Here is a 27,382-nt window from a genome sequence, read left to right on the forward strand (position 1 = left end):
GCTACAGAATGACCTTCAGGGAGAGCTCCTGGCTTGGATTTTATTTAAAAAAACATCATACAAAACCTTTCTTTTGAAAACTCTGTAAGCCAGGTTCCTTTGAGGACATAATCACACTGCGGAGTCTCCAGCCTTTCTGGGAAACTCACTACTTGGAAAAGGGAGTTACGGATACTGCACAGACGAGCAAAGTCCAGCAGCACCCAGAGACAGGTTAACAGTACCTGAACAGCCCTGACTCGCCCCTGCCATGGCCAGCCTTGATCTCACGATTGCTGGTTTTTCCCTCCCAGGTCCTCATAGGGAGAGTCATTCATTCCACTTTCCATATGAGGATGGACAGAGAAGTTGGGGTTGTTCAGCCTGCAGAAGAGAAGGCTCTACGGAGACCTTCCGGCAGCTTCCAGTGCTGAAAGGGGCTGCAGGAAAGTTGGGGAGGGGCTCTTGATCAGGGAGAGGAGGGATATGATGAGGAGAATGGTTTTAAGATGAAAGAGAGGAGGCTGAGATGAGATCTTAGGAAGAAATCTTTTCCTGTGAGGATGGCAAGGCACTGGCTCAGGTTGCCCAGAGCAGTGGTGGCTTCCCCATCCCTGGAGGTGTTCAAGACCAGGTTGGATGGGGCTTGGAGCTCCTGCTCCAGTGGGAGGTGTCCCTGCCCAGAGCAGGGGTGGAACTGGATGGGTTTTGAGGTCCCTTCCAACTCAAATCATTCTAGGATTCTAATTCTCAGTGTCAGTGTCCTTGGTGAGAATCGCCCCAGAAAGAGTTTGGCCACAAACAGCACCACTAAACCATGTCCAGAAAGAAATGCAGACGTGGTATCTCTTTGACAGACCTTTATTAGCAGACTGTTCCCTACATGAAGAATCCAAGTTAGATTTGCATTATAACAATTTGTGGTTATAGCTACAAAGATGGTTGTCATTTTGCATTGATTTTTGCATTCTGATATTCATTTTCCCATTAGGCCACGCTGGTAGGAAGGAGCCACTGCAGAATTTATGACAGGTCTCAAGAAGGAGGGGTGGAAAAAAAAATCATATCACTACTCCAGACTGGCTAGATTTTCGTGTGGCTAAATGCTGACAGCACTGGATTGTCAAGGCAGAGCCTCACCTGGAGATGCTCTATGAAGCTCCAGAATCTGTCAGCAAAGAAGCAGCTGCTGAGTGCTAGCAAACCATTTTCAGGTTTCTCACACGCTTGTCCACAGTGCCTGCTTGATGTGAAGACCATCAGCTCAGAAGCAGGCCCTGCCAATTCAGCCTCAAAGCACAACGGCAGCAGCTTGTGTCCAAGTGCAAGTTTCCATCCACCTCTCTGGAAACTTGTATTTTTTTTAGCCCCTGAGATTTCTTCCCTCCCCCCTTACCTAAAAATTCCCCAGATTGCTCTCAATTAGCGGGTGTGACATTCAACATACACGGACCTTCTTCTTCCCAACTTCACCCATCCACCTGAAAGCCTTTCAGCCACGCACAGAGGCAATTCCAGACTAAGGCGAGCCTCACAGTGCACTCTCTCCCTCCTCCCCAGGTACTGCTTCCTCAACAGTTCCCTTCTATCCTATGGCTTCTTGCTACAGAATTTCTCTGGGCTGAGGTCCTCCAGCAACAACCACAGATGTGAGAAAGGCAGCTCAAGCCCCAAAGGGAAGGTACACAAGCAACTTTAGCATCCCTCCCCACAACTCAGCTGTGATATAAGAGAACAAAGAGAACTTTTTATAACAGGAGAAATACAAGCACAGTAACAATATTTAAACAAGTCTATAAAAATAGTCTGACATAACTCTGTTCAAATAAATACAAAATAAATATGCTTTAAGCAGTAAAACAGTGGAATGCAAATGCTGGTCCATTTTGCCCAAAATGGAAAATTGGATGAGGATCTCAAGCTTTGGTGGCCAGATCCTATCAACTGAAGTAGCCCATAACACAGTCAGAGAAATTTTAAAGCCTCCTCTTTCCCTTAGCCTTATGTAAAGCACCCTTTGAAAGAAAAGCAAGCGTATCTTCAGGACTGAAAGCTCGCCAGTCCCAGTGACAACCAGCCCCTCTCCTAACACCCCTTCCCACAGCAGACATGCTCCTGTCTCGGGGACTCCAGCCCACTAATGCAAACCTGAATGTCTAGAGGTCTAAAGAGATAGATAGCAGCATAGCCACAGGGCTTGGAAAAGGTCCACGAGCTGCCCTCGGCACCAGGCAGAATGGAATTCAGCGGTGCATGCAACGCTGCACAGGGGCTCTCGTGTCGTGCTTGGGAGCACGACTGCACAGGAGCTGTGAAATATTGTCTTTTGTTCACTAAAGCCATGCATCAAGGTGCCAGTCCACCCAGGGCTCTCCTGCCTTCCCTTTTCCAAGCCCCTGCTGAGTATAAGACAAGCCAATCCCAGCATGCAAAGGATACAGGCATGCAGGCTCTGGTCTGCTGCTTCTGTTAGTAAGTGCATCTTGTTAGTGGATTTATGAGACACACTTAAACCTATAAAAAATAAATAATCCTAATTCTTCATCAGGCTGGCTTACATAACCTTCAGCCTGACTGGCTAAACCACTGCCCACCAGCCCTCAAAACCAGTATAATTCAAAGTTACATTTCATGTCAAGTCTTGGAAGCAGAACATGAATGTCTCCTACCCACAGGAATATATGTAAACAGAATAACAAGCCCAGTGTGGCAGCAGCTCCTACACAAGGTTTGTACAAATTTAAACAATGGGTAGGAAATTAAACTGAATGGAAAAAGAAGCTCTCTGAATGGAACAAGAAGCTCTTTCAGCAAGTCAGAAGGTGCTCATCTGCAGGCAAACAGCTCTGTACACGCAACACGCTGAAAGGAGACCTGTTACCCAAATCTTTGCTACTCTGCCATACCGCTGGGAGCTGACCTCAGCAACCCATGCTTTAAGATTCTCCCAGGAGTTCACCTCCTGGCCTCCCAAAAGGCCCAACAAAAAGGACTACGTGATGGTCTATGTGGTGCTCTTGAGTAGCAAGATGGCAAAGGACACCAGATCCTCCCCCTTCCCCTTACTGACTCACACACTATCTGAGATTTCACAGCTTTGCTTAGTCAGCTTAGTGTCAACACATTCACAGAATGAGAGATGGCCATACGTCTTGGGACTGCACCCCAAGATTTCAGAGTTCAAAGTCCTCAGCATCTCCTGGTCACCGTGACTGCACACCCAGAGTCATCTTCAAGTTTTCATAAACGACGTAGCTGATGCTTACAGCTGGGATCACCTTCATAAAGTTTGGTGCCAGACCACGGTAAAGACCAAATGCTCCCTCTGTCTTCAGAATGTGTTTAAAGAGTCCTCTCATTGTCACTTCTGGGGCACCCTCCACCGAAGCTGTAATAGGAAAAGGCACAATAAATAATGCAACACTAAGATAACATCTGTCTCACCAAGTTCTGACTCATGTGCTTCTCGTGGCTGTTCACAGACCAAAGATGCTTCATGCGGGTTGGAATCTAACTTCTCAGCCAGCCACAGCCACACGCTGCACCATCACAGCCACTTTCCCAAACTGTTGTGCGGATGCCCTTAGCCCATAACTCTTGATCTGGGCAAAACAGAACCTCTGTCCTGGAGGTGCTTGGCCCCAGATGCTAAAGGCAGCACAAAGTCCACTGTCCTCTTGCAGCACAGCAAACAGCCTCCTGTTAAGCTGCACAGGCCCGTTAGGGCTGTTGTTGCAATGTTTACACCAGAGGACCTTTACCCTGCTCAGAGAGCATGAAGGGAACTCCCACAGTTCCCAGAAGTTCTCACCTTGGGCCTGCATGCGTGTCCTTACAAGAGCCAGTGGGTAACTGGCCAGCTGCCCACAGGTACTGGAGATGGTACCACAAGCCAGCAGAACAAAAACTCCAGGGTCAGCACTGTTGACAGCATAACGTTGCAACCAGGCATTTTTTAGTGTCTGGAAGGAACAAGCCAGATGTTAGCAGTGAAGAGGCTATCAAAAGAATATCACATTACATAAAAGATCAAGCATAAAGCCCCAGAAAGCTATGTGCAATTTCAGTCAGAAGCACCAGGCTCCTCATGTTTTTAAGCTACTCCTACTGTAGTGCCTGGGGAAAAACGCTTCTTTACTTTTCTGCTGCAAATTTGTCATTAATAAAAAAACAAAACAAAAAAACAAGGGACCATGGATGATGTTGACTAGAAAAGGAGAATCACTACTGGATAGTCTTTTAGGCCACTTTGGCTACAAGTTCACCTGTGACCCTTAAGGCTGACCAGGAAAGTTCTGAAAAGCCAATTAAGCTCCTATGGTAGCCACCAGGTCTGGCATTGCTAAAGCTACACGAGCAGCACAGCCCTACAAAAGACTAAAGGCTTCATACCTCATAGACTGCCAGGTCGATACCAGCGTACGGAATGATTCCTAGCATGTTGGGGATGTAGCCTTTGTAGAAGGCAGCCATTCCTTCCTTCGAAAGGATGTTTTTGGCACAATCCAACATGCCCGAATATTGTCCCGTCTTCCTCAGAGCCATCCTTGTTTTCAGAACCTAAAAGACAAGAAGAAATGCCTTGAAGGTCTACAGGAGAAAAACATACAGACACTATTAAAAGTGTGATGTTCAGCATTACAGCATGTGTCACGCAAGCAGCAGTACTTGTATCATCTCTGAGAACTCATTAATTAAGCTATGACAGAGCTGGTGTTCCACCCATGTCTTCCCCATCCGCTCCCTGCCATGCCCCTCACTGCACTGCTCACCTCCATGGGGTAGATGCTGCTCTGTGCAATGGCCCCAGCCAGAGAACCCGCTAACAGCCGCTCATGAATCCTCAGCATTTCTTGGTCAGTACCGATGAACCTCTTGATCTGTAGAAGACAAAACACACATTGAGGCTCACTGACTTCTCACTGTCTTCACTTTCAGTTTTTCATTCTGCAAATCCTTCTGCACTCAAACTTTGTGGCCTTTTACTCACCTGCTCATAGGCCATGAACTTAATAGCAGATTCCGGTGCGATCTTCAACACATTGATGCCATTCCCTCGCCACAGTGACCTTGGTCCACCCTCTCGGATCATTTGAGTAAAACCGCCAACGATGCACATGTTGTTACTGCGGGAGGCATGAACCTGGAAGACAACGCGCAAGCTTGGCTTAGTTCCAGACCTGATTACGACAGTGCGATGTTTTTCCATAATCCAGGGACAAAAGGGCACTTTTTTATTTACCCAGAGATTTGCCAAGGCCTTAATCCCTTCCAGATAACTTCTACAATAGGAAAACAAGCTTCTTTTCTTTTTTGTGAAGCCCAGCGTTAAATAATGAATCTAATCAATATCTCCCTCTGGAATGGGAGGAAACAGTAACGGGCAACTCCCATACATTGAGTAGGATCAGTTACCCAGGGTAAACTTCTCAGGTGGCTCAAAAGCAGGTGCAGTGACAAAGCAGGCTAATATCAAGTTTTTCTAACCCTTCTAACACTGATAATACTTATATTAACGACAAGCTCTGCCAGCTGACCACCACAACCACTTCAACTCTCATGGCCTCAGGGTCTCTAATGGGAACACAAGACTTGGATCTGTTTCGCAAAAACCCACGTTCTCCAGTGCTGTAAACCACAAAGCTCTCTAACTATTGACAGTTTTCACGTGTCTACCTCCCAAAAGATTCTCCATTTTATATTACATCACTATTTTTCAAAGCTTTTTAGACTATTTGAATGATATAAGAGCAATGAGATTAATCCTTGCCAGAGAGCTGTGCCATATTGATGAACATCATCTCCTCCGTATCCAAGAATATTAAAGGGATCTGCCCAAGTATTTAAACAAACTGGAACTGCTCCATCATACCTGCATCAACACTTTCAAGCGGTCCAAGGGAGCCGTACAGGTTCTGGACACGGCACCTGCACCTCCACCTGCAACCAGATGTCTCCACCACATCCCTGTCTGCCTCTCTTCCACTGTGAACTCATCAGGAACAGTCAAATTCTCTCCTACATCAAAGATCTGCAAAAAAAATAAGGTGTTGAGGAATGTTTCATCAGCTAGGGATCTTGCCAAAGTTGTATTGCTCTTTATCAGTGCTAAGTGCTGAAGCCCTGGATGTGCTTATTCCAAGTCAGCAGCTTATCTAGAGCAATTAACTGCTGTGTTTGGCCACAGGAACCGCACACCACAAGGGGAACCTTCACACTTAAAGATTTCTGTCCAAGAAGCTGGCAACTGCTGAACATTTGTCTGCATTACAATACCGTGGATCGTAGCAAGGAACAAAATGATCAACTGTGGGCAGCTGCACAGCAAAAGAGCTGGACCTCTCCGGAACCTCCCAAGCTCACAGGCAGTTTAATCTCGTTACATGCTATTTACACATCCTGAAATATCTCCAGAAAGGATGGCTGCCTGTCAAATCAGTTTCTAATCTTAACAGGTCCTGAACCAGCAAGGGCTGGTCATTGGTATGAGCTCTAAGAGGTGCAGGCCAGGTGAACACCCTCATCATTTTGCAGAACATGCAGCCGTTATCACCTGTGCCAGAGGCTTTAGAAGCTGTGCCAGTGATAGGTAGGATGATAACAGGACAGGAAGTAATTTGGCTTCGAGGTCTACAAGGCAGCTACTGAACCACGAAGAGAAAGATAGAGACTGCTGATAGCAGCTCCTGGGGGTCAGTACTCTAAGAAGCTGAGGAGATACCAAGACCCATTGCGGAGAGGCCATTTCTTACCGTAGAGTGCTTCCAGTACAGAATGATTTCAGGAATGTTCTCCACTGGGTGCAGCAGGTGATAGTCTCGCCACTCATTCCAGTCAATTGTCATTGTCCCATTTTTATCCATGCTAAAAAGATTTATCATTACATGAATACAGACTCCCACTTAGTTACAAATTCCTCTTCCCGTTCCCTTTGATTGTTCAGGCTTACACAATAAAAAGCTTTGCAAAGCAACTACTAAAAGACTTCTAAAGAGACACAAGACAAAGCTAGGAAATCTTCTGTTCACCAAACACTGCAGAGAAATAGAAATGGGCTCCCTTTTCCTTCCTCTCTTCCCTTTAAATGACTCACAGGAGTAGTTGAACCCCCTCCTACCAAACTTCACCCAACATAACTGACACTGAAGGGAAAATAATACTTACTAGGTGACAGGACCCCAGAAGTGTCCCGTCCTTATTCTGACACACAGGCAAACAGACAGAGGGAAGGTAGCAGAGGAAAGAAAGAGGAAAAAAACAGCACAAATAAGTGGTTGTTAACATGTTAGTGCCACATGCATAAAGCACTCAATTTTCAAAGAGCAACAGCAGAGTCCCTCTCCAAAGCAGCAAGCTCAGGGCAGCAAGACAATCAGACAGGGATGCAAATCAGCTCAGGTGCAAGCACGTCCCCACAAAGGGTCACCAAGAGAAGAGATTCTGAAAGTAACTCTCCATAATGCATTACGACCATATAAGTCAATTCATGGAAAAATAAAATCAAAATGAAGACTAATAGGCAAAAGGGGAGGAGCTGAAATCTCTGGAAAGTGTGTGCAGGGTAGAAGGAGGAGATGAGTTCCATGTCCCTACACTTCCTTTTAACCCACTTGACAGTAAAATGGAAGAACCAGCTGAATCCTCACCTCTTCAGTATTTTCTCAGCCTGCTGTTCAGAGATCTTGACTCCCAGGTCACGAAGGGACTGTACAATCTCCTGGGCATCAATGCGGCCTGCAAAGATAAGCCAGTGAGCTCAAGTATAGGTGTCACAAGCTAATGCCTGTAGTAGTCTACTCATAAGCACAAGAAAGGTGTTTACCATCATTCTTCTTATCCAAACTCTTAAAGACCAGTCTCAGCTTCTTTTCATGATCTTGGAGATAGTGAACAAACTCCTCAAAATCCAGCTGTCCATCCAGGTCCTTGTCTCCAGCCTTCACAATTTTCTGTTCAGAAAACAAATAAAAACCCATCAGTTCCTTTGTTCATTCAGACAGACCTGCTCCTTCTTCCACCATAACTAAAGATCATTTGCTACACAACCAAGCCTTCCTCCAGAAAGCAGCTGACAATCATAATTCCTCAAAGAAATCTGATCAAAGCAGTAGTGTAGCAAAGTCACCTGATGCCAGACAACTGTCTCCCAATATCAGTTATGCAGATGGAATGCCTCACACTTTTATCATGGATCCTCTGCTAGCATTATGTGTCTAATCTCAATCCTGCATCTTGATTAACACCTTACACAGCCTTTATGGAGGTTCCTGTACTAAGTTTGAGGCAACAGATTCATAAAAGTGAATCACTAAACTTCAGGTAATAAAAAAGCCGGAATGGGAGAAGGAATTTCATGCCTCCTACGATCCTTAGAGAAGTAAGCTCCCTCTGGCAGTAACTAACTCCAACCAGAAAAAGCCTGTCCAGCTCAAGTGGACACAGCCAAAGATAAAAACCCCTATGAACTGGTTTAGGCACCCTGGAGCTATGTGCTTTAATTATACAAAGTTTCCAGCAGATGCATCCAGAACAAGAACAGGTTCTTAGAAGGACAAAGCTAAAATCAAGATCAGACTCTGTGCCAGACATCTAGGACAAGGTAAATGACTAATTAACTCGCTGCAGCATGGGGCAATAACAGATGGACTGTCCTGTCGAAGGGCACACAGCTACTTGTTGACAGGAGAGGTGATCTCCTGGCTGCAAGAATGTGGCTCCGGGAGTTCCTATTCTCATTCTTGTTTTCAGTCACTTGCCTTTGATGGCCTTTTTCAAGGTGAATCAGTGAGCAACACTAAATTAGGTGTGATTCAGTCTACTTCATCACCTACATTTTTTGTTTTAACTCTAGTAACACTTATGCGAACAGCAGGTGCCGTGTGAAGGAAGCCCTGAGCCAAGATCAGACACGGGGCTAACCCTCTGTTCAACAATATCTTGTCAATATTTAGGCTTCAAAACATAATAGGCAAGGCTAAGGTTATTGTGATATTTCCTCGGAGCCCAAGTCCCCTTCATAAGCCTTAAGTCTTTGTTTCAAAGGCATTTTAAATGACTTCAGTACTAAATACCTCACTATCCCTCTCTCACCCCACCAAGTGCTGTCACCCTAGCCTTAATGCTGGAAGGATTATTCCTAATCGCTTTATGAACCTTAAATAAGAAAGTGCTGTCCCAGCTGCCATGACCTTTGAGGTGTGCTCAGTATTCTTAACCTGCAATTTATCATATGACTGTTGTAAAGTTCAGCTATGAACCCACATTCAACTTGGAGGCTAAAGATAGACCCACATCCCTCGCCTGTCAGCAGATCGGCCTTCAACAGCTGAATCAGGGCTTCCCTCCACGCGGCAACCCCCAGCCAGCTGGCAGGCACCAAGAATTTGGAGGCACTGTAAGAGAGAGGTGACTGTGCAACTGCTCCCACTCTCTCAGTGTGCCCCTAACAACCAAGGGGATGTGCAACGAGCGATCGTGACCAAAGGTAATAAAAGCTGCCTTGCTTTGCCAGCCTTCTTCCACCACAATCGCAAAGCCAAACTGCTGCAAGGCTGCCAAACAGCAACCTGCAACACACGCGGGAAGGGTGCAAAAGCCAAGCTCCCAGCATATTCTCCAGAAATACGAACAAATGCCTGCCTGCAGCTCTTTGCCTTTAACAGCAAATACGAAACCCCCGCAGACAGAACTGCTCATTAACAGCCACGCTGGCTGCAGATGTTCCTATAGTCACCTACGTAACACACTGCGCAGGCAGCACGCTCTGAGACCCTAGACATCTTAAAGCCTGCCAGTTTGTGCATCTGCACAGAGGTACAAAATGCCTCCCCAGCTCTGCTGTTCAATAATGTGAGCTCTTGACAGCCCTGTAATGAAAATCACAGCAGCACGCTGAAAGGAAGGGCTAATAGAGTCAGACAGAGCACTCCACAGATTTATTGCATCGCTCTTCTCTGTGAATGGAAATGCTCTTGCACAACCTCCCTCAGCTCAGCTCACCCACTGCTGCTGAGCCATTCTCTGCTCACAGCACAAACCAGTTCACCTTCACCAGGGGGCGAGACCTGCACCAGCTGGAGCAGACATTGGATTAAACCACTCCCAGCAGAAGGGCGTAAGGAAGAGGATGTGAAGTGTTCTACTTAAGCAGACCAATTAAAGCAGAGGAATCCACAAGTTGGAAAACCCCTTTTTCTATTTAACTCTGCATGGTTTAAACTCAACTGGTTTAAAAAGTCAAAGGCACTGAGATCCTGACAGATTAAAGCCAAAAGAATCAAAAAAGTCAACTCCACGCTGCTTCGGCAATCCCTGGCAAGGGCAAAAGAGATTCATCCATGATCTGACCTAGCTATTACGACAGAGCCAACATGAACTTCTCCCCCTCCGACCAGCCACTCGGGGTGTTGGAGAACACCCCTCCATAGCTCGCTCCCTCCCATTCCTCCCTGGAGGCCATACCTGCTTCCACTGGCGGTAGGTGGTGAACTCCTGGGAAGGAATGAGGAGGCTGAGTCGGAAGATGGATTTGAGTTCAGTCGGCAGCCCCTTCGACTCGAAGTATTCAAACTCCGTCTGCGACTGCCCAAGCACTGGCACATACAGACAGAGGCAGAGCATCTTTCTGAGCCAGAGACCCAGCTGCCCTGCTCAGACCGACCGGGAAGGTAAGTAAAACTGAGTGATTCCTCTGAGCTAATTTCAGTGCGTAGTGGAAAGGAAATGCCGGCAAGTCTTATGACACATGCCTATGAGCGAAGCCGGCTCCAGAGGGATTGGCTGTACAAGCCCTGCCCTTCTACTTAAAAGGGAAGCGGGTTGCTGTAAAGTCCCACCCAGCTGCCAGACACAGGAGAAGGAGGCAGCATGTGAGCTGCTCCAATTGCTCAACCCCAGGCTCTAATTAAGCTCAGAGACCTTACATCACACTCACCACAAGTTAACTCTTGCTGGCCTTCTGTTAATCCAAGGGGCTTTGGCCAACAGCCAAGGTGCTCACTTACTGCTCCTTACATCCCATGGGTCCTTTGTGGTACTTTGCTCACCCCTCCAGGGCTTTACACAGACAGCACAGTAGGGACCAGTCTTGATCACAACCTCTCCCACCACATAACACCCGAGTACTCTCAGTCTTCCTCTTCCCAAATTTCTTCCTCTAAAACACAGTAAAACACCTACTTACTGCTTTCACACGTTTTGGATACCCAGCTTAGGCAAAAGCCTGGAAATTCCACTTTTCTAAGGTCACTTTGCTATGCCAGTTGTTTGCTTTTGCCTGCAAGTTCTCCTAAAACCACTTGTGCCAGGTAGGAGCAGGCAACCTCTGCGTATCATGATCTCTCTCCTCTGCAGCTCTACAGAGTTACTGATACAGGAGCAATAAAGCCCACACAGAAGGTTTGCCACAGTGCCAGATACCCAGAAAAAAATACCAAAATCAAGGGCAGGCTTCAAAATCTCCACTAAGCATCCACACAGCACTTATATCAGCTGAATAGTTTTTCCTCCTCTTCCAACTACAATTAAACATCACAGTTGGATATGTGCTATAATGAGAAGTGTCCTGGGCAGAACAACATCTTCCAGTTTCTACCATTTACAGTATAACTACTTTGTAAGTGAGTTCCTGATCTTTCATCAAGAGCAAGCCGGGCTGCAGAGGGAGTGTGGCACACGCATCATTTAACGCGGATATAATTGCAGGCTTCTGAGCATCGATGGGACTGATATATTGGATAACACCCAGCTCTACAATGGAAGTACCAAACAAGTGCAGCAGGTAACAATGCTGCTCAGTAGAGGTTTACTGATCGCTAACATGCATTTCGAAATAGTTATAGGTTTGATATGTATCAAAGAGAAGCTATCGCACAAGGAAGATGCAAAAAGCCACAGCCAATAATCAAAACATCATAATCCTGTCTGCACTTGAAGTAACACAGTATGTTTGCTAAACTGGCTTAAACCAGTCCAGCTAACAGCTTTCCCCACCAGTGCGGACACAGCAACATTTTCTTGTGTTTGCTCTGTTGAAACAGACTGCCTGGCCAGTGCAAAGTCGAATAAGCAATCCTCTCCTCAGATGCTAATGCACAAGGGGCCTTGTCATAGCATTTTGTTCTTTAGATTTAAAGAAAAGCCAGGGTCTGTAATAAGCTGTTTATGGAGCTGTGTGTCAATCACATAAATAGGGAATATTTAATCTGGGGCTTTATTTCAAGGATTTTTATCCTAAAAAGCTTAATAGATCACGACTTGCAGCAATTTGGTACCCTTGAGAGTCATGACCTACAATGGTTTCCTTACCCCCCTCCCCATCACCTCGTCTACCATGGCACTACCGCTACGTTACCTAACCAGGCTTAACCTACTCCCTGCTGACGTCTCTCCACACGAAAACACTTTCAGGGACTTCAGATCCTCTTAAAGATCAGCTGCAGCAGCTCTCTACATGCGTGCCAACAGCCCACCCCAGCCCTCTCACCAAGCAGAGCCTCACAGCAAGCAGCACCCCAATGCCAAAGGCCACCAGCCAAGAACAAGCGCCTGCAGCAGCCTGACCAAGAGGAGCAGCTCCCCACCAGTCCCAGGGAGTAAGTGAACAAACCTAACTCAGAATTGTCCCACCAAGCCTCAAGATCCTCCACAGTCCTTCCCACAAGTTGCCAAGCATCATTACTGTAGCTGCTCAGTTGCTATGCCAACGTGATGCAGATTTTCCTAATAAACTCTGTCTGGAGCTGGCAGCTAGAGAGAAAAGGCAAAATCTGCACATTTTAGGAAAAAAAGCCCTACTACCTACGTCAGAGGAAGGGAGAAAGGTAATGAGGCTGAGAAAGCTGATTTCAAGCAGGGTATTAATTACAGGACAGCAAGCTAAGAAGGAGAGACAGATTATGACTGAAGTTTATACCAGAAATTCTGGCTGTAACGACAAAGGGAACTTAAATAGCATTAACAAGGTTTTAGATTTCACCTAAAAGAACCCTGGTAAATGAGCTGCAGCGATCAGTGCTCCTTGAACACAACTCATCTGGAGCGGCCACCTGGGTTTTGGCACACAGTCAGCCTCACTTCCCCAGCCCCTGACCTGTGCCCAGGGCCAGATCACCGCAGGCAGCAGCACACCCACCCTAGGGCTTCAGGAGTGAGCTATGGACAGCACATCCGCTCATTAGCAGTGGCTATTCCTGATCACACCAAGGACAGGGTACAGAGCTCTTAATAAAGTCAGCCCTTTCAAGTCTCCCTCCCTGATCCTTCTTCTGTCCGTCAATCATCCTTCTGTGAATGAAGCCAGAGCTGGACCTGCACGCTTGTGGTTGACCTGAAGCCAGCTTAGCTAACATCCTCCTGTGCCAAAGGGAGTGCTAGATGAGTCCATTTTTTTACTCCAAAAGGCTTGCTTTTTCTGCCATCAAGGAATCTGCAAACTCATTGTCCATTTTATTTTTAGGATCTAGTTCTTATTTAAATGCTGCACATTTCAACACCCTACCATTCCAGTGTTAACCTTTCCGAGTCATTTGTACTTTTGTAGGCATCTGCTTCATCCCTGATTTACTAGATCAGCTCCTCAATGTACCTTCCAAAGGATGGGAGGACGCAGCCATACAAGGAGCAGGAAAGCATGCCGTTTAATTTTGAATTTGCTTGGCTAAAAAAAAAAAAAAAGTCTCTAAAAATATCAAGTGCCAGTAAGCGTCACAGCCACATCACATCCTCCTTCAGAGGCAAAACAATGTTCTGGGAGAGGACACCATGGGCCAGAAAGAACCATTATCACTCAGAGTTTTCACTAGGTTCTGCTGACCTGGCCTTTTATAATTTCAGGAAACTAGCTTATAATTAATTGTACAGTACAGAAAGTCCCCACAAAGCATAAACAAAGTGTGAAGTGTATGATGAGGGGGAGTTAATCATTTAAGAGACCCCAGCAGAGAAAAGAGCTGCAGCCAGCCAAGGGTGTGCAAGGGGAAGGAGAGAGGCCAGGGAGGGCAGACAACACCACATTTGATATAAAGGCAACCAGGAAAGGTAACCTGTTCCTTTGACAACACACGATCCAAAGTTACAAGTCCAGATGGTGACATCAGGGACAGATCATACCTCTCTCCTGTGTACACACATCCAGGGGCCAACACATCACATTTGCAAGCAGTATTTTCTCCTCCATTTACAATAACAACCTCCTGTCGAAATCGGTACCTTCAAGCAAGGATCTGAGCAGAAGCATGTCAGCTACAATGTGAAGACTGAAGAGCCACAGCTAGGAAGCACTAGGTCTAATTTCTCAATACATGTAAATTCCTTACAGTAACCCCAGTATCAGGTGTGATATTTTGTGTGTTTTATCAGATATGTAATAACAGGTGTTTTTACAGAACAAAGTAGCACATCAGTCAAGAGGCTTCTCCCAAGGTCACAGGGGTTCACTGGCAGGGAACAAAAGCTGTGTCCCCCACATTTTCTTTCAAAGCCAAATCATGCTGTTTGCTCATGGTGGTTTATAATGTATCCCTAAGGCTGTACTCGCCTTTTTGCAACACATCTCCTTCAGACAGGTAATTAGAACACAGATATCTGATCAAGCACAAACAAGTCATTGCAGCTTAACAAGTTACTGGCCACCAGCTGAGCCGTGATGGCTAGATGCAGTATTAGCCGGTCTGAATCGCAAGGTAAAACGTATCTGCATAATCCTCACCAGAAGAGCTTTACACTGCATTTTACTTTACAACCAGGACAGGCTAAAATTACACAGTCAAAACCTCTGAGCAGATGGGCAGTCACTTCCTAAGCTGCAATAACTCCCTTTTACCACATCCTTATCCCTCTAGGTATTTCTTCATTAGCCAATTTTAGGGTTCCTATGCAGCAAAACTTCCCAGGGTCATACAGGGAAGAGGAGATTGGTACCAGCTTTCAAAGACAGCTTCATTCACAGGTGTGAACAGATGGACTCTCCCTGACTGAGGGACCATTGTTCCCCTGGCAGACAGATTTTCAGCCCTACGCTTTCAAGGTTTTCATCACAACCTCCTTCAGCTCTGAGACTCTGTCCTTCTTCAACCCCTGTGGGCAAAAGTCCTCCTCTCAAAAAGCACCTGCTCCTCTTTTTGAGAAGGATGCACAGGACTAACTGCTAACGACAGGGATGAAGGCAAAAGCCCCAGCAGATTTTTTCAGTCCGATTCAAGCAGGGAGTGGCTTCTGCTCCCCAGAATACAAAACGCACCCTGCCTGTTTCCATTCACAACGGCAGCAGAAAGGATACAACTTGAACCTGCTCGCCCCCTATTTTAGAGGGAAAGCATACAACAAGAACCATTCCCAATTCCCTGTAAAATAAACTGGATCCTGCAAGTCTCACAGAACTCTCAGCCCCTGCTGCAGCCCTGGAGCATTATCACAAGCTCCCACCACTCGCAGAGGTTATGCCTGACTCCTTCTCCTTTAATCCCATGTCACACTCGGTCTCAAACCACCCGTAGTCAGAGCCGACTGCACCATCCTCAGGAGAAACGGGCAGTATTCCCTCCCCATCAAAAATAAACCAGAACTCTGCAACTGAAGCCCAGGCATTAAACTAAGCAGCTTTTGTTTGCCTCCCCCCAGACAAAGCCTCACCATTTATTCTCTGCCAACTGTGCGCACCCACCACCTCCCCTCTCTCCCACCCTGCAGGAAGTTCCCATCCTCATACAGACTTCAGCCTCTCCCTTGTGCCACCCCGCTCCCCAGGGACAAGCTTGACTCTCTTCCGGGCTGTGCCATTCATATAATACAGCCAGTTACTCATTTGCTCAAAACATGCTAGCTTTTCCCGAGGCTTGTGAAATTACCAGAGACTGACTCCGGAACACTGAGATCTATTTGATCCTTTGCTGGTCTCCGGCGCAGGGGTGGGACCCATCACTAAACTGCATTATCATTCCTGCCCTCTCAGTTAAGCTTCTTACAGGTTGCCCAGGAACCTTCCAGACCCCAGATTCTCCCTTACCCCTAAATTTCCCCCCTTTGAACATCATGTCTGAAAGGTTTGATCATCTCCCCTCTCCAATGTAATTCCCCTCATCCCCCAACATTTCCCTTCTAACAGGAACACGCATTGGACCCTGCTCCCTTTTCCTGTTCCTCTCCCCCCCTCCCCAAACACTCCCCCCCCACACACACACTTACTCACACACTCCTCCTGCAACACCCCTACTCCCGGCAGACCCCACACTCCGCTGTCATGTGCGCCAACCCCTCCTCAGGCCCCTCAATATCCCGTTACCTTTGGAAAGTGCTCTGCGGGTCCAACCACCAGTAGGATAGTTGGTCTCCTTTCAGTGGGATCAGTCCCTCTGTCCTGTGGCTTCCCCAACATCTTTGGCCCTTTCTCCCCGGGGCCTGGAAGTGGGGTGGTGTTTCTGGCCTCATCCTCTTTTTCATTTGCAGGACCTTGGCATATGGCCCTGGGAAGGAAGCTAGACAGAAAATGCCAAAGGGTCTGCAGCATTGCTGCTCCAGCAAGCGTCCCAGGCAGGGAAACCCTGCGCGCTCAAGAGCTGCCTGCTGCCAAGGATGATGTGACTGCACTACCAAGCACCCCCAAGACGGGAATCGGCACAGCAGCCAGCGGGAGGTTCAACCCAGCGACTCCACAGGCTCAGAATCTTTACAGACCGCTCTTGCGGATGCTTCCTGCCTTTTGAAATTGCTGCTACTGCAGTCGTGCCTGGCCTGACAAGCAGCTCATTGTACCAGAGCCTCAGAAATCTGGTGGCAACAGACAAAGCACAAGACCCCTGGCACAGAGAAGCCGAGATGCTGAGCTTTGGAGACTGCTGGGACAGAAAAGCCGAGACGCTGCGCTTAAGAGGAAAGCTAAAAAGAGAAGCTTCCGAGAGAAGCTTCTCAGAGCTGCCAATTAACCCATGCGTCCCAGCTCATCCTAACGGCACATCAGGCGAGCAGCAAGGCTGAACACCCAGGCTGCGTCCCCACTGCAGCAGTGCCCAGCCAATCCTGGCTCCCAACACTGCGGTGCTCCGGAGCGAGGCAGCGCGCGCAGCCAGGCGGGAGCGCGCCCTCGGCGCAGGAGGCAGCCCGCAGAGGAGCGCGCCTGCCAGCTCCATCAGGCCGGGACGGCAGGGAGGGCAGCAGGGTGGGCATTCAGTGTGCAGACCCCACAGCCCCGAGGCAGTTGTCCAGCGCGGGATTGTCCGAGGCGTGTACGTACCCACTGCTTCAGCTGCAGCTCTTTGTTAGAGCAGCAGATGGTTCTCCAGAGAGAAGCTGGCTTTTCCCAGCCATAGCTGAATTAACCTCTAACTGCACCCTCTCTCCCTGGTCTATTATAGTCTCATCCGTCATTACAATAGCTCTTTGGTGCTGCATTGTGCTTCACCATTTGGCTTTCAGCGCAACGCAGCGACACACTTGCACAGCATTTATGGCTATTCATCTATGCACGATCTAATGGGCTGTGATTAAGCCATACCCAGCAGAGCGAGTTCTGCCAAAGGAGCCAGTAACCGTGTCACCAAGGCAGGATTAGCCAGAGCAGGACTACAAGTATCTATCAATGTATAAGCACAGAATGTGACACCCCCTAAATTCCTACAAGAACACATTTCTTCTGCCACCACAGCAGTACTTGCTCACCGCCCCGGCTGGGCTGTGGGGGCTCTTGGCCTCCTGACCCAGCACTGCCAGGAAAGCCAGCGGAACCCCACAGGCACAACGGCAGGTCGGACAGAGCAAGAGGTCATTTTCCATCTTGAAGGACCACAACTTACTGTGTAGTCCTAGATTCTTGCCTGCCTTTTGCAGCTACAGACAGAGGGCACTGCGTGCCTCGCTTGCCAAAGTACTATGACTGCTCTGTGAGAGAACATTTGGGTTTTTTAACATGCAGGATAACGTACGAAACACAGCTTCCAACACCCAAGGCTCCCTACTCACAGCAGCGCAGCAAGACCCACACTGAGCAGAGGACTTCTGCTTTCAGGTTTTAATTTTTGAGAATGACACTGTAAGAAGCTTTTGGTTTACAGATATTAGGTATGAAAATACAACACAAAAACTGGAAGGAACACAAGCTTTAAGTTGCCAATTTGCAAGTAAAGTTGAGAAGAACACTCAAAACATCACACTTGTGAACTTGCTCATGTTGAATTCCTTTAACCAACCGTGGTAATGGAAAAACTGAGAGACAAGCACATAGAAGATATCACATTAAAAAAGAATTCTTCTGCAAATACATTTCAGAATTACTTGAGAGGAGAAAAATGGTGTTTAATCATAAGGTCTATATACAGTGTGCAACCAAGCTTTTTGCCTTAAAATTTGACACACACAAAAATAAACAAAAAAATGTACAGAATTGAGAGGGGTGAGGGTGTGGGGAAAGTCCCTCTCAAGGCACAGTCCAGTTCTGGCTGGGATGTGCTCAGAAGCCCAGGCTCAGATACAGGTGAAAGAGTGTGAGGAACCCTTGTCATGCCTCAATTACCTTGAGCTGCTGCCAGTCATCACAAGTACAAAAGTTAAACTACTTTCTAAAACACAGTGAATCAGATCCTTTAAGATAATGTCTGAAAGTTTAACGCTCTCAAGCACAGGAGGAACAAAGCAGATTTAAAGAACCGTACCCAGTTCAGAAATACCAGCTTCTCTTAGCCTAAGGCTGTTGTTTCACAAGAAGCAGTGCACTGATCTGAAGCTTACTGCTGCTAAAAGTTTGTCTCACACACCCACATCGGCTCTGCACTTACCTTGCTCCCATGCTCCTCCAACAGCCTCATTAATCCAGCCAAAATTCCACAGCTAACCAGCTGAGGCCCCTCATGGATGGGGTCCAGAAAAGCCTGCCTGTAGGAAGGGCACCAGAGCTGCCTGTGGAAGCTGCAGGCAGGTGGGCACCACTGCTACGGAGCGACTGGGCACCACACGGAAGACAAAGCACGCGAGTGGGACTTGGGATTGTCCTCAGTGGCCAGTGAATTGTAGCTGCTACTCATAAGGACCCATTACACCAGCTGACGTTACCTGATGCTATTTCTTACAGTTCCTCTGCACAGCATTAGCTTTAGTGGCGTGGGCACGGCAGGGACCCCATCTTCCTTTGTTGATGCAGAGATTGCACAGGAAAATAATTTGTGCAAGAAATGACATGCGTGGGGTGCAATTTAAGCAGAAACTCAGCAATGCTTTCTTGGCCTTTGTCCTCACTAAAGGAAACCTCAGAGGAATTCTGTCACCGCGCTAATCCACACAGCTCCTCGAGAACAGACAGATTTTCTAATGACATTTAGGGAAAAAAAAGCATTTATTGCAGCGAGTGGGGAATTTTATTAGGTCAGAATAATAAACCTAGTAATGGCAAGATGATTATAGCCAGAGGCAAGACAACTGCCCTCCTACAGGGAATTTGTAGGACAGCGTTACCCTACCAACGCCACCATGAAGCCAATCATTCACACATAAGAAAAGATGCAATAAATACTGTGAGTCCAGCCTGGACAGTGACACAAAGGAATGGGCAAGGAACAGAAATTCACTTTTTCTAGCAATCACAAACACCTAGGCCAGGCTGAAATAGCTTTGCTAACCTAGGCTTTATTAGGAGACAGCCAGCCCTCCAGTTCCTGCTGTTTCCACTAATCAAGCCCGGGATTTTGAAGGCCTAAGAGCACCAGGACTGATCTGAAGGCTGACTCTCAGCCAGCACACTAGTCACTGGGGACAGCAGGTGCCCAGGGCAGCTGGCCTCAGCATCCAAAACAGACAATCACCAGATAGCCAGAGGAGAAGTCAGGTAATCTAGCCAGAGAGACAAAGGAGAAAGGAAAGAGCAAGAGTGACGTGTTTTGCTTCATTAAAACAATGTTTTCCTCAGTACTATAAGCTGTCAGAGGGAGGTTGTTTTGAGCAGCAAACCAGAGGTATCTTGCCTCCTCTTTAGCCATATCCCGCAGAAAACATCTGAGGACCTGCTCAGTTTGAAACTCCAGTTTTCAAACAGGCATTTGTCCTTTCCAGCCTGGCCAGAAACTCAGCCCATTTGCTTTAAGATGGCTTCTACAAGACTTTTGAGTAAATGCACTGCATCTTCCAGCTAGAATCTGAGCCTCATCACTGAGCAGCTAGCTAACATGTAAAAAATGTGGTGGGAGGGGGAAAAGGAAGAGAGGCAGAGGAAAAGGAGCTGCACTGGGAGCAATGACCCTTCTCTGATGCAGGAAAGGCTGCCACTGCGGTCACCGTCTCCAGTTCCTTGGAATCAGAGGAATCAGCAGTGACTCATCTCCTTTGGAAGGAATCCTGGAAGCACACCAGGAGCAGTGCCTACATGCCTGCCATCCAGAAAGAGCACCCAGCCCACTCCAGGTGGGACCACCACCAGGGCTTCTTTCATTACCTCTTATCTTTTCAAATGTCACTTCTAAAAGACTAAAGTGTAAATACTTGCCACTTTTTCAAAAGCCAACATTAACCTGGCATGGTGCTTCTTGCACGATGCTATGAAAACTATAATCATCTTGGCCACTCCTGCTTAAACACTCAACTTTGTTAATACATGAAGGTGACACAGCATAGTTCACTGAACGCTACAAAGAAACCCAGGTCACCTCGTTTCAGGAACCCTGGCACAATTGATTAGCTATTCTATTTGATATATTAAGGCAACCAGTGCCAAATACAGAGATGGCCAGGGAGAGGGAAATACACAGCCATTTCACAGAACAGCAGGTTTCACTGAAGTCCCATTGTATTCCATGAAGAATCAGGGACTGACCAAGAGAAAGGGCACCCTTAGTACTCAGAAATTAGAAAATCAGCTTCTCACTGCCCTAGAACATTAACCAGTAAAACAGATACCAAGAAAGGATGGCCGTCCAGCAGCCTGGGCCCAGGCTTGCTCTCACCCAGCCCCTCTCTCCTCAGCCTAAATGATATATGTTCACATACCTAACAGCTTTGCCTTCCCAAGGAACTCATGATATAAGAATTTCAACAATTCTCTTACAGCAGCACTCCACAATGTAAGCCACTCTCACTGCCAGAAGCCCCCCTGCAGCTCATTGCACGGAACCAAGAAACACCCAGGACGTCACCACTGTCTTCCTACATTGACACTGGTTATCACAGCTACGCTTCTCTCCCCGAGACAAAGTCTGAGGCATCATTAAAGTGCACTCCTGTCCCACATTCAGCAGGACAAATATAGCAACAGGACATGAACAAGAACAAAGACTCATTTACCATTTGCTGCAAGTAGGTCTGAAAGAAAAAAAAAACCTCCCCCTTCTCCTTCTCCAAACACCAAATCATGTTCTAATAAATGCAACTGAGCACAAAACTGCAGCATCACCATCATGTAGGGCTCTCAAAGAGAAGGCCAAGTCCCTATTATGGCTTTTTTGTAATTTTATTAACACTTGTCAACCATTTAAGGGTTCTGCTCAATATTCACCCAGATTTGTCATTGTTCTTCTTTCTTCAAACAAAAAAATTATAAGAAACAAACCCAGAACTTCAGTATTCTTATTATGTGCCCATGTCTCAGTAATCTGACTAATAATCCAATGTAGATCAGGACAGAGATATTTTCTACTACCAACCAAAACATCTTGACTTGGTCAGTAAATAACGCCCTGCAGAACACATGGGAAGACCAAAACACTGCTGCACATTCTGCACAGGCACAGTCAGTTGCTTTTCACTTGGGCTCTGGGGATCCTACAGGCATTCACCCACTCTGGAGTTCAGAACACGCACCATCCTGCAGAAAACTCAACACTGCGAGGCCACATCAGTGACAAGCAGGATGCCCCTCCGCAAGAGAGAATGTTTAAAATTGATATGCTCGAGCCAAAGCTGCCTACACGTCTCACAAAGGTTAGCCAGTATCCTTCATTCATTATTATTCTGCAAAGAGGACAAAGGTCTTGGCCAAATAAACTCAAGAACCACCAGGCTTCTCCGACTTGGTGCAAAGGAGGGAAAGAACAATCCTGGGAGGACATCCTGAGATTGCATCTCTGAGAAGTTATATACCTCCTCCTGTACACACATTAATATAAAGCAATGCTTGCCTAATCCACAATTGTTTGTTTATATGCCAGGAAAACTTATGCAAGAGTGAGCTTCTCTTGCATACGTCTGTGCCTAAAAACTCACATCCAAGCTACCCCTTTGAACACAGCGTGGACGTGCCCAGCCAGTTTCACACACTAGGGCACGTCTGCTGACCAGAGACCAAGTTTGAGTAAAGACTTGCACCACTACAGCGTGAGATTCTCCAGCATCCCTCTCCTTCTGCCCTCCCATAAGGCCTCTGAGTGCGGGCAGAGTGACAAACGCCGGCAGCCAACATGCCAGCCACCCTCCTGACATTCCCGGTCACAGCGCACCCTCCAGCCCAGCGAAGTTCTCACTTGGAGGCTGCTGGCCAAGTCTATTAATAGCCCACACTGAACTGAGAAGTTTCCTTGTGCCAAAGCCAGTCCCTCTATTTCTTCTCAACACAGTTGCACCAGCTGTCAAGAACTCATTTGACTTATTGCAAAGAGTTCTTTTGCATCTTCAGCATGCCTAAATCAAAACAGATAAGAAAATTCACACCAACTCACCCACTTACCATAGATTTGAAGGCTTTATCTACAACTCAATCATTGACCCACAGTTCTGCTCTTGCACCAGGCTTCCCAAGTGTATGAGACTGTGGCTGTCCTGAAATCACACACTTCATAATTTACAACAAGCAAGAACACACCTGGCCCCCCTACAGACCCAGCAAACCAACCCTTTTGCTTGCTATTTTAATGCACCTTAAACATAGAAGTGTGAAGTTACTTAACATGTTACTGAAAGCAGTTTCACCTTGAGTTAAATTGGTTCAGAGTATCCACATTTGTCAGGAGTTGGGTGGTTGAGAAGCTGTTGGCAAATACCTTTCAACAGGATGAATATCAAACTAACTCTGCTTCACTTGTTTGATGTGACCTTGTGTCGCTCCACCCTTCATGACAAATCACACAGACCCAGCTAAAGGCTCCACAACTGCCCCAGCAGGATTCAAGATATAAACCATAAAGGTGTTTTTTAATGTGCATAGGTTTGAAGAGATAGTTCAGTCTAGATTACAGAACAGTATGAGAATTTCACTCTGTTTATCACAAACAGACTCCTGTAACAATAAAAACTCCGGTCCTCCTTTTGCAAGTGACTGTGAATGGAAAACAGGTGAAAACATCACATAGAAGATTCCCTGCTTCCTCTGCCCCTTACAGCTGCTCGTACATTGCACATAATGTAACACAGAGCATTCAAAAGCCTTGGAGAATAAGCTGGTTACAGAAGTAAAGAGTCTAGAAGGAAGAATTAAACAACGTCATGATGGAAGATAAAGTATTGATCACAAATAAGATTAAACTTCATCATTGCGATAGAAGAAATTTCTCAATCCATCCATGGAGTCACTTGCGAAAGAGCTAACTGATCAACTACCCTTGAACAGCATGCATAGAGCATTCCCTGACAAGTAAAAGAGTCCAGAGATGTAATTAAAAAGCAAAGCCCTTCAGGAGAGGCCTGAAGCACAGAACACTGCCAGATCTGGCTGAAGCAGAGCAGTTACACATCTTCAGTACACATGAAAAGCAAACAAAAGAACTCAAGTGGAAATTTGGACAGGCTTGGAGATCAAGGAGGAGACACCAGGCTAAGAGAGAAGCAATGAAAGCAAACGCGGAGACTTCAGCAGAATAGTTTCACACGGGGAATCTTGTACCAAGGAAGCAACAGGCAGTCACACATACAAAGTGAGGAGAAGAAAGTGTCACAAGGCAAAGGAGGACATCATCATTACAGCAGAGGCACGTGGACAGTTGTGACTTGGGAGACAAGGGTTACGTTGTGAATTGGTCCAGTAAAAGATGCTCAGCACCATCTCAGAAGAGGTAGCTGCAGACGAAGTTCACCACTTCAGTCTGTCTCTAAGCAGCTGGCATGAATTCCACCAGTTCAAACTGTCTGGAACTTCAGTAGCAGAGATGAGCTTTTAGAATAGCGCTCCAGCCCTGCAGTTTATTGGGATCAGCAGGAAAGCAGTTATTTTAGCAAATACACAAATACTACCATTATACATCCTTTCAACAATACAACACCTCCAGCTACAAAGAAGGAAACAGTTCCGGTTCCACTACCTATAATCTCATTGAGTGCATATTTCCTGTTCCATCAGCCTATATAAATAGTTTTGTGAGGGAAGACAGAGTGCAGTAGCGACAGGAGATCAGCTATTACAGAGGCAGATGTAGTTTAGCAGTAGGAGACTACACCTTCACAGAGCAGAACAAGAAAGCCTTTAAATGCTCTTCATGTGGTTATCACTTTACTGCTCAAGCAAAGTGAAGTACACAAATTGCTTCACGCTGACCAGTGCAAACCAGCATTTCTTCAGAAGGCACGCTGATTCGGCACACCGCGTTGGCCAAATGGTTTGAAGATAACAGCATAGGTCAAAAAAAAAATACATCGTTTACACAAGCAAATTCCACCTCAAAGGACATCTAAGCACCACCCCCATCTCTCCCTCACCTCTAACACAGAAGGCAGCAATCTTCCAAGAATGCTACAAAGGTTTTTATCTCAGCAAGAGTTCTCAAGCATGGAAAGAGTCAAAATATTGCTCATTTTCTTTTCAAGCTGCAGCCCAAAACTATTATTGTTACCAGATGGACTTATAGCCTACTGACACAAAAAGCCCAGCAACTCGCAGCTCAGATTGGCGATAACCTCACATTCCCTGTCTGATATTTCCTCCATCCATCTCCAATAGCAAAGCTACTGTTGCAGGGAAGGAAAAATGAAATGCACCAGAGCTACCAAGTAATTTACTAATCACAAACAATCCATGTGATTTATGCCTCAATCAGTTTCCAAACACCATGACCAATACATTAAAACAGTTTGTCTTGACACTTAAGCATTTTTCTTGAGCACTACTTCACAGTAGTTATCCCAGGCATCAAGTTGTCATTATTAGCTAAGGATGAGACAGAAAAAAGAATAGCTTATTAATAGAACTGCCTGGGAAACAGGAAGTTTATTTAATTTTCCTAAAAATGACACAGTGCGGAAGTTTTCTAGGCAGCTCTCCAATGACTTTTCTCCTATGTTTAACCGGAATGTAAGAGTTTTGAACTCTGCATCCTCGTTTTTGACAGTTGCTTTTTACACTGCTGGAGGGGATGCGTCGCAAACTTTGTTCATCTAACCAGCCGCCCGCTTCCTGTGCGCTGGAAGAGAAGGCAGAGCAAGAGAAGGGCTGAGAACAATACTGACAGAGAAAGGCTTCAGCAGGACAGGTTTGTTAAGCAGCATCCAGCCAGCGCTTCCCGACGACAGAACAGTTCCAGTCCTTGCAGAACGGTTCCTCTCTGCCGCTCCTGCGTGGCAAGCAAGGAAACTCTCTGCTGGGAAGTAAAAACGCATTTTGTTTCATTGTGCATTCTGTTAGCCTGCAGACCACCATGCTGGGTTGAATAACATGCCCAGGGAAAAAAAAAGGGAATGCAAACCTAGACAGGCATGCAGGCACAAGCAGAGAACATTCTGGTGGATGAGGGATTCTTGCCAGAGGTGAAGGATTCGGCACCCACAGGTGGCAGCAGGTCAGCATTCCACAGGGCATGCACAGGTGATTTATATGGCACAATCGGATCTCATTACCTAAACGCACCCTGCAGAAAATCACCATGGCACTAACATTATTTTTAGAAACAGCACAACTGAGCCGCTCACAAGATCCTCCTAATGCCAAAGGATTCCCAAGTTTTAGAGCAGCAAGGCAGATGCCAACCAAAATGTTAGAAGCTGGAGACTGAAAGTTAGAAAGGAACTAGCAGCTCTGGAAAGGATGGCTGCAGGCAGTTGAAGCCCTCAAACAAATGGGGTACCACTCCCAGAGCAAGAAGAGAAAAAGATTAGATATCTTTTCAGTGACTGAGAAGTTATCCTTAAACTTCTTCCTTCCTGCAGGATTGAGGCGCTCCGAGATGGCCCATCCCTGACTGCACCCCTGCATTTATCTGCTGTCCTCCGGAGACACTTAAACATTTTTATGGCCTTGCATATAAAACCAGGCAGGGACAAGCCCATTACCCCTAGCCATACAGATGTAAATTACACTAATTACAGTTAAATGGAGTAATAGGATCTTAGACTGGATGATCTTAGAGGTCTTTTCCAACCCTTAATGATCCTATAATGTTGCAGCTAGAAGCCCAGAATGGTCTTTGTACAGCATTACAAAAAAAAGCTGCACAAATACCTACAAACTCCTACGTTTTGAGGCATTTCAAACCCTTTAAAGAGGACAAGTGAGTCTGGCGTATATAAACCACCTTGGACAACAAACTTGAGCCGCAACACAGTGCCAGCAGCCCGATGGGGGAATGGCAATGATGCAACGAGAACTGCACCACCTGGCTGCATCTACCCCTTCCAAAAAACCTTTTACAGAGGGAGGTAAGCACGCAGGCTTCCTAGTCCTGGGACCTGGAGAAAGAGGGCTTACTTTTATGGTTCTTCCTGTCCAGGGGATAAGTTTCCAAGCTTAAGCTACGCGGTTAGGTACCGCACGCGGTGTAAACAAGCCGATCCTGCCGGGTTTAGCGTTGAACTCAGCGGGGCAGCTCTCAGGCAAGCACCAACACTGCTCAAACGCTCCCGGTGCCGAGCGGTGGATTCTCTCACCGCAAACCCGGCCGCGCACCGGGGAGGGATCGTGACGGGGGTACTGAACATGCCGCTACCACCGAAAACGGTCAAGTCATATACATCGCAAGCAAGTGCCGGCTGCGGCCGCCGACCTCGGCTCTTCTCCCCGGCCGAGACCCCGTTAAAGCTCTCCCAGGGCAGAGGGACCCCCCGGGGCCCGCTCACCAGCAGGTCCAGCTCGGTGCGGTGCAGCCCGAGGCGGCCCAGGCCCTCGGCCAGGTCGTGGATGCAGAGCGCGCCGTCGCGGTTCACGTCGAGCTTCTGGAAGAGCGCGCGGAGGCGCCGGTCCTGCTCGGAGGCCTCGCACAGAGACCGCCCGCACGGGCCCGCGCCCCCGCCTCCCTCCGGTGCCGTGGCCGTCCCGGCAGGCCTCGGGGAGCCGCAGGGGCAGAGCACGCCGCTCACCACCGGCGAGGCCAACGACCGCCGCGCCCCCGGCATCGCCCCGGCACCGGCAAATGGCGGCGCTTCCGCCGCGAGGAGCCGACACGGGGCGCTTCCGCCTTCGCGCCGCGCGCCGCGCCGACCAACCGCGGCGGCCCCCGCGCGGCCGGCGGCCAATGGGAGCGGCCCGTGCGCCGCAACGACCAATGGCAGCGTCCGAAACGCGTGACGTCAGAGAAAC

The 27,382-nt window shown here is 47.3% G+C and overlaps 1 protein-coding gene across 8 annotated transcripts; it reads right to left on the reverse strand.

Annotated features, from left to right (window-relative positions):
* Positions 1-824: 824 nt before the first annotated feature.
* Positions 825-27,250, reverse strand: SLC25A25 (solute carrier family 25 member 25). Of its 8 annotated transcripts, none has more exons than XM_069873398.1 (12): positions 26,923-27,056; positions 25,321-25,448; positions 7,802-7,928; positions 7,626-7,713; positions 7,144-7,179; positions 6,732-6,843; positions 5,852-6,010; positions 4,970-5,122; positions 4,752-4,859; positions 4,372-4,539; positions 3,791-3,941; positions 825-3,367 (listed from the first exon to the last, which is right to left on the reverse strand). In XM_069873398.1, the coding sequence occupies exons 2-12, from the start codon at positions 25,357-25,359 to the stop codon at positions 3,183-3,185; spliced, it is 1,326 nt and encodes a 441-aa protein (XP_069729499.1). In that variant the 5' UTR covers positions 25,360-25,448; positions 26,923-27,056; the 3' UTR covers positions 825-3,182. The 8 variants fall into 8 exon arrangements, with proteins under 8 accessions (XP_069729499.1, XP_069729498.1, XP_069729492.1 ...); XM_069873397.1 differs by having other exon boundaries at positions 25,321-25,451; positions 26,923-27,055; XM_069873391.1 differs by lacking the exon at positions 25,321-25,448 and having other exon boundaries at positions 26,923-27,250.
* Positions 27,251-27,382: the final 132 nt, after the last annotated feature.

The sequence above is a fragment of the Phaenicophaeus curvirostris genome, chromosome 20, assembly GCF_032191515.1.
Source record: "Phaenicophaeus curvirostris isolate KB17595 chromosome 20, BPBGC_Pcur_1.0, whole genome shotgun sequence".
NCBI lineage: Eukaryota > Metazoa > Chordata > Aves > Cuculiformes > Cuculidae > Phaenicophaeus > Phaenicophaeus curvirostris.